A 14099-nucleotide genomic window follows, 5' to 3' on the forward strand; every position below is an offset into this window, starting at 1 on the left:
TGTCTAACAGGCATCTGATTTCTCCCGAGTTCCCAATACAGAACGAAGCTCTTAGAGCTTGTGAAATGACCAGCAGGCTAAGGCTTCAGAGGTGGCCGGCTTCAACTTTTCCAACCCTTCTGTGCTGGCCAGAGGTATGTGGTGTGCCCACACCCCATTCAGATCCGTAACACACCAAATAAAAGGCTGCTCCCACCCTACTCCCCCACTCCCCTGCCACCAGCACACACCCCCAGATTGTAAACTCCTCTAGAGCAGCAACCCTGTTTTTTGGCTTGTTTCTTCAGAACCCAGAGTAGGGCCTGGCACACAATAGGTGCTCACTGAATATCTGTTGAATTGAGGCCACTGACTTCAGCCCAAAGGGCAGCCAGACTTGGAGATGAGAGGACTGAAGATCGGATCTGGGCTCTGACACTCACTAGCTTGTGCCCTTGGGCAAGTCACTTTACCTCTCTGGCCTCCATTTCCTCTCTCATCTGTAAAGTGTGTGTTGGGGAGGAAGGAGGAAGTGATAATAAATTAACCATCGTGAGTTACTGTAAGAATCAAAAGAAATCACTTGAATAAAAGATTATTCATAAATAAGATTTTATCTTAAGGGGAAATCTTGAAAAAAACAGAGAGAACTTCGAAAGAGACTTACCCGGGGAAGATTTGCTCTCTCCTTTAAGAATTCCCCAATAGTAGAGAAGGAGGAGGAAAAGGAATTTGGGGGGGATGTATCCTAGAAAAAGGAATTGAGACTTCCTTTAAGCCAAGTATCTGTTTGTCCCTGTATTTTTCCTCTAGTTATCTTGCTTCTTTCCAACCAACATTTTTTTTCTCCCTCCCTCCTCCCTCATCTCCACCCCCCGCCCCCTCACCAAGGATGGAATTGGCCAGCTCCACCCAGCCAGTCCCCCATAGCTCCGCCCTACTCGGCGGGCCAAGAGTTAACAGCTGCACCTGTTGAGGTATACCTGCAGTTGCCGGCACCTGTACTTGCAGCCAATCAGCGCCAGTGCTGCTGGGAACCTACCTGTCAGCAAAATCTCGACACCCAAACCTCAACATAAATCAAACACTTCCCTGGGCAGGGAATGTCTGTGTCAGGCAAGAATTAGAGACAAGCGGTCAGCAGAGCCTCAGTGCCGTTCATCGGAACCTGTGAGCAGGAAGATGTCGAATGAACTTGAGTGAGTAAACATCGGTGGATGCCGGTCGCTCTCTGAGCATGGAGGCTGGATAGGGTTTCCAAGAGGGGGAAGAGCAGGGAGGCCGGCGCCAGGATTCCCAGAGCAATTTGTAAGGGTAAATGAATGGGCTGACGATCTTGCTTTGGCGTGTCGAGGCAAGCCCTGGTCTCAAGCTAGAGCTGAGTCTTTCCCTGGGAAAGTAGTTTTGCTCTCTCTCTCTGCTGAGCAGTTTCGAGCCAGGTAGGGAAACACAGGACTGAAACTGTGAGGTTTTGGCACCACTTTTTGATACTCTGAAGGGGCCTTGGAAGTCAGAGACAACCCCAATCCCATAGAAGCTTTCTCTCTTCTTGCCAAAAGGAACTTCTTTGAGGTGGTTCTAAGAGCTGTCTTAGGCAGAGTTGGGTTTCTCTAAAGGGACTTGTTTGTTGGGTTGGAACCATCCCAAGTGGGAAGGTTACAGTGTGGTGGTTAAACATGTGCACTCTCTGTAGTGGGCCTGAACTAGGTTCAAATCCAGGCTCTGTCCCTCACAAGCTGTGAGATCTCAGACATTTAACTTATCTGAGCTTCATTTTCCTCATCTGGAAAATGGGTACAAGAATGCTTTGTAGGAATTCTTGAAAGAGTTAAGATAAAGGCTGTAAAATGCTTAGCACAGAGCCAAGGTCTAAAGATGCATTCAATAAAATGTGGTTGATTTATTCAGAGGCAGTTCTAAGACTGGGGAGGCTGAGAAGTGGTTTTCAGTGAGGTCACCTCTGTTGCCTGGCAGGATGCATGTGCCTTCCTGCCCACATCTGAGATTTAGGATCCTGACTGACTGATGCTGACTTTCACCACGGACCCCTGGCTAAGGGTCCACACCTAAGAGAAGGTGGGATGAGTCTAGGATCTGGGCTGCTTTAGCCTGGGTTCAGGGAGCTGGCGGGAGAAGCTAGATCTCTTAAATACAGACTCTCCTTTTCCTGCCACTCTCAGAGGTGAGTGGGCAGAGGAAAAGGTTGAACAATCTTTTTTTCTAGCTACTCAAGAGATTGTTTTAAGAACTTGAAGACCTGTGGGCAGAGCAATCGGTGGGTCCTGATTGCAAACAGGATTTTATGTTATTAGCTACCTCTTGGGTTCTTCTGGGTTGGCCAATTATGTTCACAGTACAATCACTGAGGTTAAAATTCATTTCTTTTGAATGAATTCTCTGGGTTGACAAATTGGACCACAACTAGAATAAGAGTAGGAGCACTGGCACTGACACCTAGGTTCGAGTTCCAGCTTGTCATTTATTAGCTGTGTGACGATGGGCAAGTCACTTTACCTGAGCCTCAGTTTCTTCACCTGTAAATTGGAGCCTATAGTGGTACCTACCTCAAGGAGTTGTTAGGGGATTCAACAATTTTAGAATAGTGATTGTTTTTAAGCCTGGTAGGGTGCAAGCTAATAACATAATTGTTACTTCTTATCGAAATAACCAATGAGTATTTCCAAAACTCTTGCTTTCTGTCTTTCCATACTTTGAACCCACAAAAAGTCTTGATGTGTCTCCATCCCCTTAGATCTGCAGGTTAAAACCGCAGAGGCTGCAGACAGAATCTATTCATTGCTGCTCCTTAGGTGTTATGTGTCCCGGAGCTGGGTTACTAGAACAGAAAGGTTTCCTGCTTTTCTCCGCCCTAATGAGTTGGATTTGAAGTCAGATCCGCTGACAGTTGAGGCTTCTATGTTTGGGGTGGGGTGAGAGAAGCCTGCTCCTGCTGAGTAATTGCAGGCAGGCAGGCAGGCAGACTCTGAAGCTACCATTAGAGAATACAATGGCAGAGCCTGGGGGCTCAGCTGCCCCTACTGATAAGGGGGAGGGGGGGTACCAAGTGCTTCGCTTGCAAGTTTTGAGCTGTTGTTCCCTAAAAAGTGAGGAGTTAAGAGGAGTCCCTGACCCTCAGTTTCCTCATCTGTACGGTGAGGACTATGAACACCTACCTGTCAGGAAAAACAGTGAGCTCCCATATGCGGACCACCCAGCCCGCAGTAGGAGCGCCATAAACTCCAGCCAGATAACTAGGCCTCGGGTGGACGGCGGCACTTCGAAGGCTGGTTCGTTCTCGAGAAGCAGGAGGCACAGGCGGTGTGGTTAGAAACCAGCCCGAGGTGGCTGGCGGGTGACGAGCGCCCGGGCCTTTCATGTGGTCGGGCCCAGCGCCGGGCGCGTCCGCAAGCCGCTCCGGGTGCCTCGAGCCCGCAGCCTGGCGCTGCCCCGGGCCAGAGCGGGTCGCAAGGGCTGCTGGGGCGGCGGCCGCGGGCGCCGGAAGTCGCTGCCGCCCGCCCTCCGCTCGCGGGAGGACATCTGGCGCCTGCGCCTACGGGCCCGGTCCCGCTGGGGGCCCCTCCCGGAGCCACTTCGCAGGGCCCCGAGGGCCTACTGTGTGCCAGGCAGCATCTGGACGCTCCCCTCCAGTCGGGTGTCGTTTGCAGCCGAGGAAAGGAGGGTTTCGCCCCTTTTAAGCCCCCTAATTGAGGGACTCGACACACAGTAGGTCTGTGGGACAGAGGCGGCGCCTCAGGATCCGACCCCTCAACCTCACTCTGTCCGCAGTGTGGGCCCCGCTGCTGATGTCTGGAATCTTCTCTCCTGCCTGGTCCTCCCCCCACCCCAAGCCTTGGAGAGACGCGACCGGGCTGGGAGGGGGGACGAAAAGCCGCCGCAGTGTTTGACCGCGGCCCGGGCCAGCCGACGGCCTATCTGATCTCCAGGAGCGCCGGCTCCAGACTGCCTGGAGCGCTGAAAGAGTTAACCAGGAACGCCTCCCCGCTGTGGTTTTGTGGTCGAAACCATGATTGCCAGGAGCAAATTTTTGTCGTGCACAAGGTGTGTTATTAAAAGTCGGAGTTACGCTGCTGGTGAATGAAAAGTTAAAAGCCCTCATTGAGCTGGGGCTGTAAAACCGGCGGACTGGGCCGAGAGGCCGAGAGACAGCCCTAACGGCGGCGGCCGGGCCGCGCGGACCTCCTGCGGCTCTGCGGGCTGCGGGGAGGCGACGGGCGCCCGCGGCCCGGGCCGGGGCTGCCGCTGGGTCTCCGCAGTGTGTGGCCAGAGCCCAGCGGGTCCTCAGAGCTCCCCCACTGAGGAACAGGAAGGAGGAAGGGCAGCAGGGCTTGAGCTTTTTTTTTTGAGTTAAAATAACAATGACAGCCAACATTTATTGGGCACTGACTCCACATCAGACATTGTATGGAGTGCTTGATAAATACTTGATCTCCTTTAACCCTCCCAACAACCCAGTGAGACATGGGAGCGTAAATGCAGTTTTGCAGGACAGGAAACTGAGGCCTGGCTCAGGCTTGTCCCAGATCTCACGGAAGAGCTGGAATCTCAACTGGGTCTTCACCGAGGGGCCAGAACAATGCACCACAACGATACGCCACCCTTCTTCCTATGCAGTTAGACTTTGAAAAAAGAAGAGGCTGTTAAAAGTGCTTTTCTTTGGAAGAATGTAGATGGAGTCTATTTTTTGCTTCCTATTTTTCTGTAGGTTCCACAGTTTATATAATTTGCTGCATTTTACAAACTCATGTGACTTTTGGAATAGGAAGCAGGGACAGAGGGAGTCATTTTTTTTAAAAAAAAGAATTATTGGTTCACCTATAACAGTGTTCTCAAAATGTGGTCCCTGGACCAGCATCATCATCATCATCACCTGGGAACTTGTTAGAAATGGAAATTCTCAGGCTCACCCTAGACCTACTGAATCAGAAACTCGGGGGGTGGGGCTCAGCATTATTTGTTTTAACAGGCCCTCCAGGAAATTCTGATACATGTTCAAATTTAAAAACCACTGGCCAAAACTGTGGTTCCCAGCCCCGGGGCAGCAGTTGGCACCAGTCTATGGCCTCTTAGGATCCAGGCTGCAGAGCTCCCTGCCTCCAGCCCCCTCCGTCTGTGGAAAAATTGTCTTCTATGAAACTGGTTCCTGGTGCTAAAAAGGTTGGGAACTGCTGGCCTAGAAGACCAGACAGAGGATTGAGAGGTAGGAGGTTTCCCAAATCCACTACTGTCCTGCAGTGTAGTTGCTGAGTCAGCAGGCTGAGAGCTTAGCTCCAGGGTCATACCTGTGTTTAAAGCCCAACTCTGCCACCTATGGATTGGGTGATTTGGATGAGCTCTTTAACCTCTCTAAGTGTCAGTTTCTGCATATGTGCAATGGTGATAAAAAACACCCACCTCACAGGGCATGTTTGAAAATGAAAAGGCACAAGTCCTGACCGTATTAAATAATTTAGTTCCTTTTCCTTCTCTTGCCTTCCCTCCTTTCTCTGAAACTCAGCTTTCCCATTTGTAAAATGCACTGACCTAGTGAAAATCTTGAAGGGAAATTATCTCACTGATATTTGGTGTTATTTCATAGGACTTTCCAGGAGGTCAGCAAAAATTGGGAACTTTCGAGGGCAGGGACAGCAAGCATGGTAGTCACCTTTGTGTCCCCAGTGCCCAGCACATGGCCTGTTACAAAATAATCCCCAGTGCGTGTTTGTTGAATGAATCAGTGAGTGAATGAATGAAGGGATGTGGCACCCTGGGTTTAGAGGTGGATTTCAACTTCTTTCATACCTCAGTTGAACAATGGGGAGGGGGGGAAGGAAAATTGGACAAGAAACCAAGAGGACAATATAGCATGAAAGAAAAACTCCCATAACAGGGAAGAATTTTTCAAAGGTGAGAAAGTTGGTTTCTGGTGTAATTAGAAAAGGGCACATAATTAATTTACAAGCAACGAAAAGTATTTGCTGGAGCCTGACCACCCTCAACTTACCCATCTAGATCCAGAGGAGAAAGCTGGTGGTTTTTGCTCCTCTTATCTGGAAATTTCCAAGCATCGGGTATGATTCTGCCAGCTACAAAGAGATGTTCCATTTTATAGGTGGAAGAAAGTGAGACTGTGAATTGTCATGCAATTTGTTGGGGACTACTCCACAAAGTGAGTATTAGTGATAATAATAACAGTTTACATTATTATGTGCTGCCACTATGCTGGCCACTTTACCTGCATTATCTCACTGCATCTTCCAACAGTGATACTTCACAAAGTTGTAAAGATCGGCTAAAACGGTGACTAGAAATTGTTCAGCCAGCACCTGGCAGTTCATAATGCCTCAATGAGCACCAGCTATCATAATAATTCTGAGGTTATTCCTCTCATAGTTACACATTTTATAGGTAAGAAAACTGAGACACAGAGATGTCATGTTGCTTGCCTAAAGTCACACAGCTAGTAAATAGCAGAGCTGGAACTGGAACCCAGGTCTGCTTAGCTTTGGGGCCCACCCTCATAACCATTAGCACATATTATCTCATTCAAACTGGAGTTGCTACAGAGCCATACCTTACACTCTGCCTTTTCCTCACTGAGGCCCCCAAATGAGCCCCCAGCCCATGTGACAAGGCACATTTCACAACCTGTGCATCCAGAAACCAGATGGGCCACTAGCAGGCACAAGAACCCTGGGGCACCCCTGTTCTGCCCCGGGAACACCTTGCGTGGGGCTGACTGAAAGATGACTCTTCCGTGAGCAGTTGTGGCAGGGCCTCCCTGTGGGTGATTAGTGAGTGTGATTGATCACTGCTAATGAGGCTGGGTGGCTCACAGCAGGGTTTGGCAAGTTGTTGACTGGGTGTTTCTGGGTGTCAGCACCCAGCTCAGGTGGCCCCTGGAACTCTTCCTCCTCAGGCTGAAGGGAAGTGGGACCTAGCTTGCTGGATCTGTCCTGTGCCAGGTACCTCCTTTGGTGAGTCTTGAGGCTACCCCCTTTGGTGGTGGGTTTTCTGCCACCTTCTTCAAAATTGAGTAAGGGTCCTTTCTTTTGCATCTCTGAATTACTGAGATGCTTATGACGCAGGCCAGTGTTTGAATTAAGCACTGGACAAGAACCTCGGAGGCTTGAGTCCCAATCCTGCTATATGCTGTGTGTCTTTAGCCAAGTCCCTCCCTGCGACTGGCTTTCTAAGGTCTCTTTGCATCCTAAATTGCTAGGATTCTAACAGAAGGTAAAGGCCTCAACTAATGGCTGAGACAGCATTTGCTTTGTCTCATTGGGAGTTTTAAGTTAGCTCAGCCAGAGAGCAGTGGGCATTTCGAGTCAGCAGGGACTTGCTGGGATGAAACCCCACTAGGCTTTCTCCATACTGGTGCCCAGAATGATGCATGTTGGAGTCAGGAGGGTAAGAAGCTGACTGGGCATGAAGCAGCCGGTACCACACCCCTTCTGTGCTGTGGGCCCAGAGTGATCTGCTGGGGAAAGGCCTCACCCATCCTAGAGCCGCTGCCTGGGCAGTTCGCACATCCCCACAGGCTGGGGACAAGAGGCCACAGGAAGTGAGGCCTATCAGATCGACCCCTGAGCACCTCTCTCTTGATCTTTTTTCCGACTCTCTCCCAAATGGAGGAGAAGCCAGACTGGGAGGCTCTGAGGAGACAGTTTTGTGAAGGTCCTTAATGCTGGGAGCCAGAGACCTCAGGTCTAGACCTGATGCCTCAAGGTAGCCAGGGGGCCTCTCCATGGCTCAGTTTTTCCTGCTCTCAAATGGGGACAGTCATACCTTCCCTCCCTACCTTACAGGGGCGTTGCAGGATCAGAGGTGATGACAGGTGTATGAGAAGCACACTGAAAAATATAACATGCTATGCAAATGTGAGGGATTATCTAATCTCGGATGTGAGTTTCCTCCTTAGTGGGTTGGCCTTCCTTAAAACAAGGCAACATATGCAAAGCACCTGGCTCGCACCTGGCTCTCACCTGGCACACAGTAGGCAGACAAGCTCTGGGAGCTGTCTCAAGCTGATGCCTTTGATCTTGCCTTGCCTTTCATCTTGAAGGTCCAAGGTCCTCCCCACCCATCTCCATTATCCTACTTCCTCTCCACCCCTCTTCTCAACCAACATCCATTTCTCCCCTGGGTTCAGGCAGGTTAGAAGTCCTCCTACTGCTTTTTCTTCATAGCTTTCTTCATATTAGCTGTTTGTTTTTGTGGTCATGTATGTCTTGCTGCCACTAAAATGTAAACTTCATGTCAAAAGGGATGACCTCGTCTTACTCTCCTAAGCCAGGTTCTGGCACATAGCAGTTACTTGATAAATATTTGTTAAAATGCTGGATGGATGGCTACGTGGATGATGCCATCTGGGTTTATTGCTTTTTTCCCCTCTATTACACCCCTTCTTGGAAACTAGTGGTTTGATGGAAAAGTGACTAGTCACAGAGTTCCCAGGCCAGATCCCAAGAGTCCTGGATTTGTAATTCATTCGGCCCGTCCCGGAACAGGTCTCCTAACATCTCTGTTGTCTATTTCCTAGTCGGTAAAGTAGGGATAATAACACATCACGTATGTTGGGAGGCTCCATGAGATAATGAATGAAAGTCAAGGCAGGGTGTTATTATACTGTCTCTTTTGTTTTTGACACAGAACCTGGTTCACAGACAGAAGGCTTGGAGGGGGGCTGATAATTTAAGGACCTCAGACAGAGTCTCCCCTTTGCTGTCATTTGGGGGTTCTGAGATGATGGTGATGATAGCTATTACGTACTGAGTGATTATTCTCTGGCAGGCTCTAGGCTAAGCATGTTTCTTATGTTAATGCACTTAATTTTCCTAACAACCCATGAGATGAACCCTACTCTAAAGTAGCCACCCCTGGTGACTCTCCATCATATTACTATGTTCTAATTTTCTTCACAGCACTTATCACTCACTAAAATTAACTCACTTACCTACTTGTTTATGGTCTGTCTTCCCCAATTAGACTGTAAGTTTCATGGGAGCAGAGTCTTATCTGCCTTGTTGTTGTGCCTAGAAGAGTCCCTGACTGGTGCACAGCAGACAGGAGACCCATTTAACAGATGAGGAAATGGGCTCAGAAGGGCTAGGAGCCTTACCCAAGGACACATAGTTACCAGACCCACGGGCTGTGGGCCTGGAGCTGCTCCGCGTGCTGCAGGTTCTGCTGTGCTGTGCCCAGGTAGAGAGTTGATGTTCAAAATGTTGCCCAGGGCCAAGTCGTCTGCACATCTCCTCCTCCCCCATTCCCTTTTCACTTTCTGATAGTGCAGGAGTTCCCTCTTGGACAAGGACACCAACAGAGAGTTGACCACATAGGTTGGGAGGCGCCTGGTTTCCCCTCTCTGTTCTGGCCCTATTGCCCGCCAGTAGGACTCGCTCCTTGGAACCCTTTTCACGTTGATCCAGTATCGGCTCCTAGGATAAGTTTTTTCTCTCTCTTTCCCACTGGGTCTTCAACTCTCATTTTCAATCTTTAAGAGAGCAGAGAGCCAAAGGTTCTTGGATTTTAAGATTTGACACACAAATCAATGCTAACCTTATTCATTGTCAAGACTTTCTAGAAGCCAAATGCTTGGTCTTGGAACATGAGATTGATTGATGGCATGAGCAGGCCTGGGGACCAGGACAATAGGGCTTCTAGCACCCATCCAGAAACTGTTCCAGTCGTCAGCGTGCCTTCTTATTTAGTCCCTTCTGCCTTGTGTGGGTGGGAAGTTCCTTTCTACCTTGCAGCAGAGAACTGGTTCAATGTATATCAGAGGAGGGAAATTCCAGAATAGGAAAGCCATCTAGAAACGATACCAGCACAGGGGTTAAGGGCTGCATCGTGCAGTCCATCAGGTCCAAGGTCAAGTGGAGCCTCCATCACTTATTGGCTGAGAGACCTTGAGCAGGTGATATTGTCTGTGTGAGTCTCAATTTTTCCTTCTGCAAAAGGGGATGATAATTCCTATCTCTCAGGCTACTGTGTGCAGTAGATGAGAGGACACAGGAACAGCTGGCACTGTGTCTGCCTGCAGGAAATGCTTAAGGTGCAGCAGCTGCTGCTGGTCAAAGAATCAGACTTTGGGATCCTAACAGGGTGGATCGGAGACCCTTGAGGCCAGAAAAACCTTCCTGGTGAACAGCAAACATTGTCTGTTCTTTTGTTTGTATGGCTTTATTGTTGTCTTCTAAAATTTATTTTTTTAAGAAGGTAAGATAACTCATACCTCATCAAAGCTGTTAGTGGTCATTCCACCAGAGTCAGCAAATTGGGGCTCTAGGCGCAGACCTACCACTGCCTTGCAAGGTGACCATGTCTTGTACCCTTTGCAACCCCTCAATGTCTAGCTCCATGCTGGCCTGAAGCATAATTATGGCTTGTGTGTATTAAGCCCTTGTATGTCAGGCACAGTTTTAAGCAGTTTTCTAATGCCAAAGCACTTAATCCTCATAATCCTACGTGGTGGGTGGTTTTATTTGACTTATTTAGCAGTGAGGAATGGTGCTAAGCACTGGTAATCCTGGGTGACCAGGGGGTAGTGTCCAATAGGCAGTTCCCTGCTGTTCCCAGGCCTCCTTGCTTTGAGAATTCTCTTTGGCCTGGGTCTGGGCAGAGGTGAGGGTGGCCACCCTGGGCTTGCTCGGTCAATTCCTCTAGCCCCAGGCCCAGGAGGCAACTAGGCGAGGTCTCTTCTCACCTCTCCATCCTAAGGACCCTTGATTTATAGCAGCAGAAACTCAGGGTGTGCCTCACTCTCCACGCCCTAGAGCAGGAAGGTTTCTGTCATTTCTCTTTCCTGTGTGACAGCTCCCTCTCCTTCTCAAAGCCCAACTCCCCACATCCTGGGGCCCAGTGGAATGGGAGACACTGTCCTGGATGAAGCCCCTGGGAGAGCTGCCACTTCAGTGTGCCTACGCGTGGCCTCATCTCAGACTCTGTTCCCACTAGAGTCTGAGAATGTGGGCCTGAGCAGCTGGGTGGCAGGCGGGCACTTGCAGCAGCATGATTTAAAGGTCCTTGGCCACCCACGAGTCTGCCACCATGTTGACATTTTACAACTAAAGCATTTTTCTGCCGTGGTAAAGACTATCCTCTTGCACGTGGAAAACTGTGTCTGAGTGTAAGTGTTGGCTTTGGTGCTAAATGAGGCTCAGTTTAAGTCCTGGTTGTATCGTGGACTAGCTGGATGATCTTGGGCATTTTCTTACTTTCTCCCAGACTCAGGGTTCTTCACCTTTACAGGTGAAGCAAATGGTCCTTCCGTTGTAGAGTCCTTGTAAGGAGCTAAGGAAAGGAGAACATCTGTGTACATTATAGTGCATGCCAGTGCACTGGGGCACCAGGAGACCGGTCAGTGCGGCTCTCTCTTCCTAACCTGGACAATCCCCTCTTCTTACCTCCCACTGTCCTTCACACTTTGGCTCTCAAGTGAATACACCCAGAACTCTCCCCTTGTATGCCTTTGCTCGTGACTAAGAGGTGACTTAGAGCGTGTGCTTTCCCAGTGACTCCTTAAAATGCGGCCCCCAGACTATCAGTGTCACCTGGGAAGTTGTTAGAAATGCAAATTCTCAGCCACCCTAGACCTAGTGATCAGAAACTCCAGGGATGGGGCCCAGGAATCTGTGTTTTTTTTTTTAATTTTTAAAATTTATCATTGACATATAATAATTGTACCTATGTATAGGGTACAGTGTGATGTTCCAATGCATGTATACATTGATTGCTCAAATCAGGGTAATTACCATAGCCATCACTTTAAACATTTGTCCTTTCTTTGTGATAGTAGCATTTAGAATCTTCTCTTCTACCTGTCTTGAAATATCCGCTTCAGTCCGTGTTTTAACAAGCCTTCAGCTGGAGTTTGAGAACACTGTTTTGTACCACAGCATCATCCTACAGGAGCGCGAATCCCCTCAGGGCCACTCACCTACTGGGACCTCTGGACCACTCCCTTAACTTTTCTGAGCTTTAATTTTCTCCCCTGCAAAATAAAAATAGTACCTGCATTACAGAGTAGTTGTGGGAATTAAGTGAGATGATAATTCATGCAAAGTGCTTAGCTCAGTGCCTAAAATATGGTCAATGTTCAATAAAGATCAGATATTATTTTTACCACCATCACCATTATTCTGTATTATATCCCCATCGCTCCCCCTTTCCCCCCTTTCTCAGTGAAATAATCCCCAGTGCTGAGTTTTCCCAACTAAAATGTCTGCCTCCTGCAAAAAGCCTTTCCTGGTCGCCTACCCTCGAGCCCACGTGGCTTGTCTCTTGAGCAACAATGCCTTGTATTTGTCCAAGCTTCTCAGCACCAGTTCCCGGGTGCTTGCCTCTGAGTGCCCTGCAGCAGTGGACTCCAGCTCCGGGCCTCTGAGCAGCTGCTCCAGCGCTCTACAATAAAAGTTCCTCCGAAATGCCATTCCCCAAGGCCGGGTTCTGCCACAGGGCTTCCTGGCCCTGGCATTGGCCATGCTTTCTCCCTGGGTTGGAGTGTTCTGCGTGCAGCTTTCTGTGTCTTTCACGGTCTTGAGGACAACTTCTTCAGAAGGACTCATGATGGGTTATCTAGAAACTTTGTTGTTACCACACTGCAGTTTGTCGTTGTCACTTCCCATCCGTTACACTAATTCCCCTTGCATAAGTGTCCATTATGGAAGTGTCTTATTGAATCCTCTCTGTAGCTTTGCAAGGTCAGGCTGATGGTCCTCATGTCGTACATGAGGGAACTGAGGCCCCAGGTCTGCAGCTTCTACGTGACGGCAAGCTCCAGAGTTTGTGCCCATTCTGTGCCCCACACTGCCGAACAGTTTCAGGTTTCCAAAGCCAGTAACTCTCCGAATTCCTTGGCATTGGCCTGAGGCCGCCCATTCGTGGACCTGCCTCTGGGATGGCATAAATTTGACCCTCCTTACTTACATTCAGTTTCAGGTCTGTGCGGCTGCTAAAGAATGACCCAGTCAACTTCCAGAAGTTCCCCTACACTAGTGAGGATGAGGCCTGGAAGACGTACCTGGAAAACCCCTTGACAGCCGCCACGAAGGCCATGATGAGGGTCAATGGGGACGATGACAGCGTTGCGGCCTTGAGCTTCCTCTACGATTACTACATGGTGCGTTCACCCTCTGGGCATGCCCCCTCTCACTGAACCTGTGTCTCGGCTTTCGGGCCTCATGGCTCAGCAGCCCACCGTGACCACCCCCTGGGCCTTTGCACACGCGGTTCCCTCTGCCTGGCACCGTCCTCTTTCCCCTGGCTAAAGCCTATTCTCAGCTTTGGGTCTCAGCTTAAATGTCACCTCATTCATTCATGGGGGGAGGCTTTCTTGGGTTTCTCCTGGGCTTCCTCTGGGCACCCTTAGCACCCACCATCATTATCCTTAACTCTATCTTTAGAAACTTGCTGTTTACACGTTTATTTCTCTATTTCCCTCATGAGGCTGAGCTCTTGGGGGGCAGGAACCACATTCTGATCATCACTGAGTCCCCAGCACGCCATACTGCCTGCCACACAGTGCACAACACGTACTGATGGAGCGCATGAGTCCTGACCACCCCTCGCCTTGGCCAAGCACTCTCCATCTCAGCAACACCCCCACCCCCACCCCACCGTCTTCTTTCTGGCCCTCAGATCACACCAGTTTCCCTGTCTACCCCACCGGCTGAAACATACCTTCTGCTCTTTAACCCATTCCCTTCCTTCGGGGCCCTTCCCAAGGCCCAGCTTGTCCTGGAAGCCATCCCGCCACATCACTTCTCCCTCCCCCGAGCATCTTACTGCCCCTCCTACCCCTGCTGCCATTATGTCTTCCATTGTTCTCTAATTATTTCCAGAGCCTTGGCCTTGACTCTGGGAGAATGTCAGTTTCTGAGAACAGGACTTAGGCCCTCCCATGTCTGATAAGTGAGGCTGGAACCAGTCAGCAGTCAAAAACATACAACACACATGATACAACCCCCCACCACTACCTCCAGTGCCTGTGCCAGACATCGCAGTCGATCACAGCCTGCATTCTTGCCGAGGCTACAGGAGGGTGCAGAGTCTTTGTCAACCCAGCAGTCCAGGCAGCCCCGACCCACCTATCTGAATTGTCACAAGACAGCAAACTCACT

The 14099-nt window shown here is 49.7% G+C and overlaps 1 protein-coding gene across 1 annotated transcript in view; it reads left to right on the forward strand.

Moving 5' to 3' along the window:
• Nucleotides 1-966: 966 nt before the first annotated feature.
• The window catches only part of GRHL3 (grainyhead like transcription factor 3), a 33726-nt gene continuing 20593 nt past the window's right edge, over nucleotides 967-14099 (forward strand). Inside the window, exons 1-2 of the mRNA XM_069479552.1 lie at nucleotides 967-1178; nucleotides 12913-13099. Of these exons, the coding sequence (XP_069335653.1) occupies nucleotides 1162-1178; nucleotides 12913-13099 (204 nt within the window). The 5' untranslated portion in view covers nucleotides 967-1161. The remainder of the gene's footprint in view (nucleotides 1179-12912; nucleotides 13100-14099) is intronic.

The sequence above is a fragment of the Eulemur rufifrons genome, chromosome 8 (assembly GCF_041146395.1).
Source record: "Eulemur rufifrons isolate Redbay chromosome 8, OSU_ERuf_1, whole genome shotgun sequence".
Classification (NCBI taxonomy): Eukaryota; Metazoa; Chordata; class Mammalia; order Primates; family Lemuridae; genus Eulemur; species Eulemur rufifrons.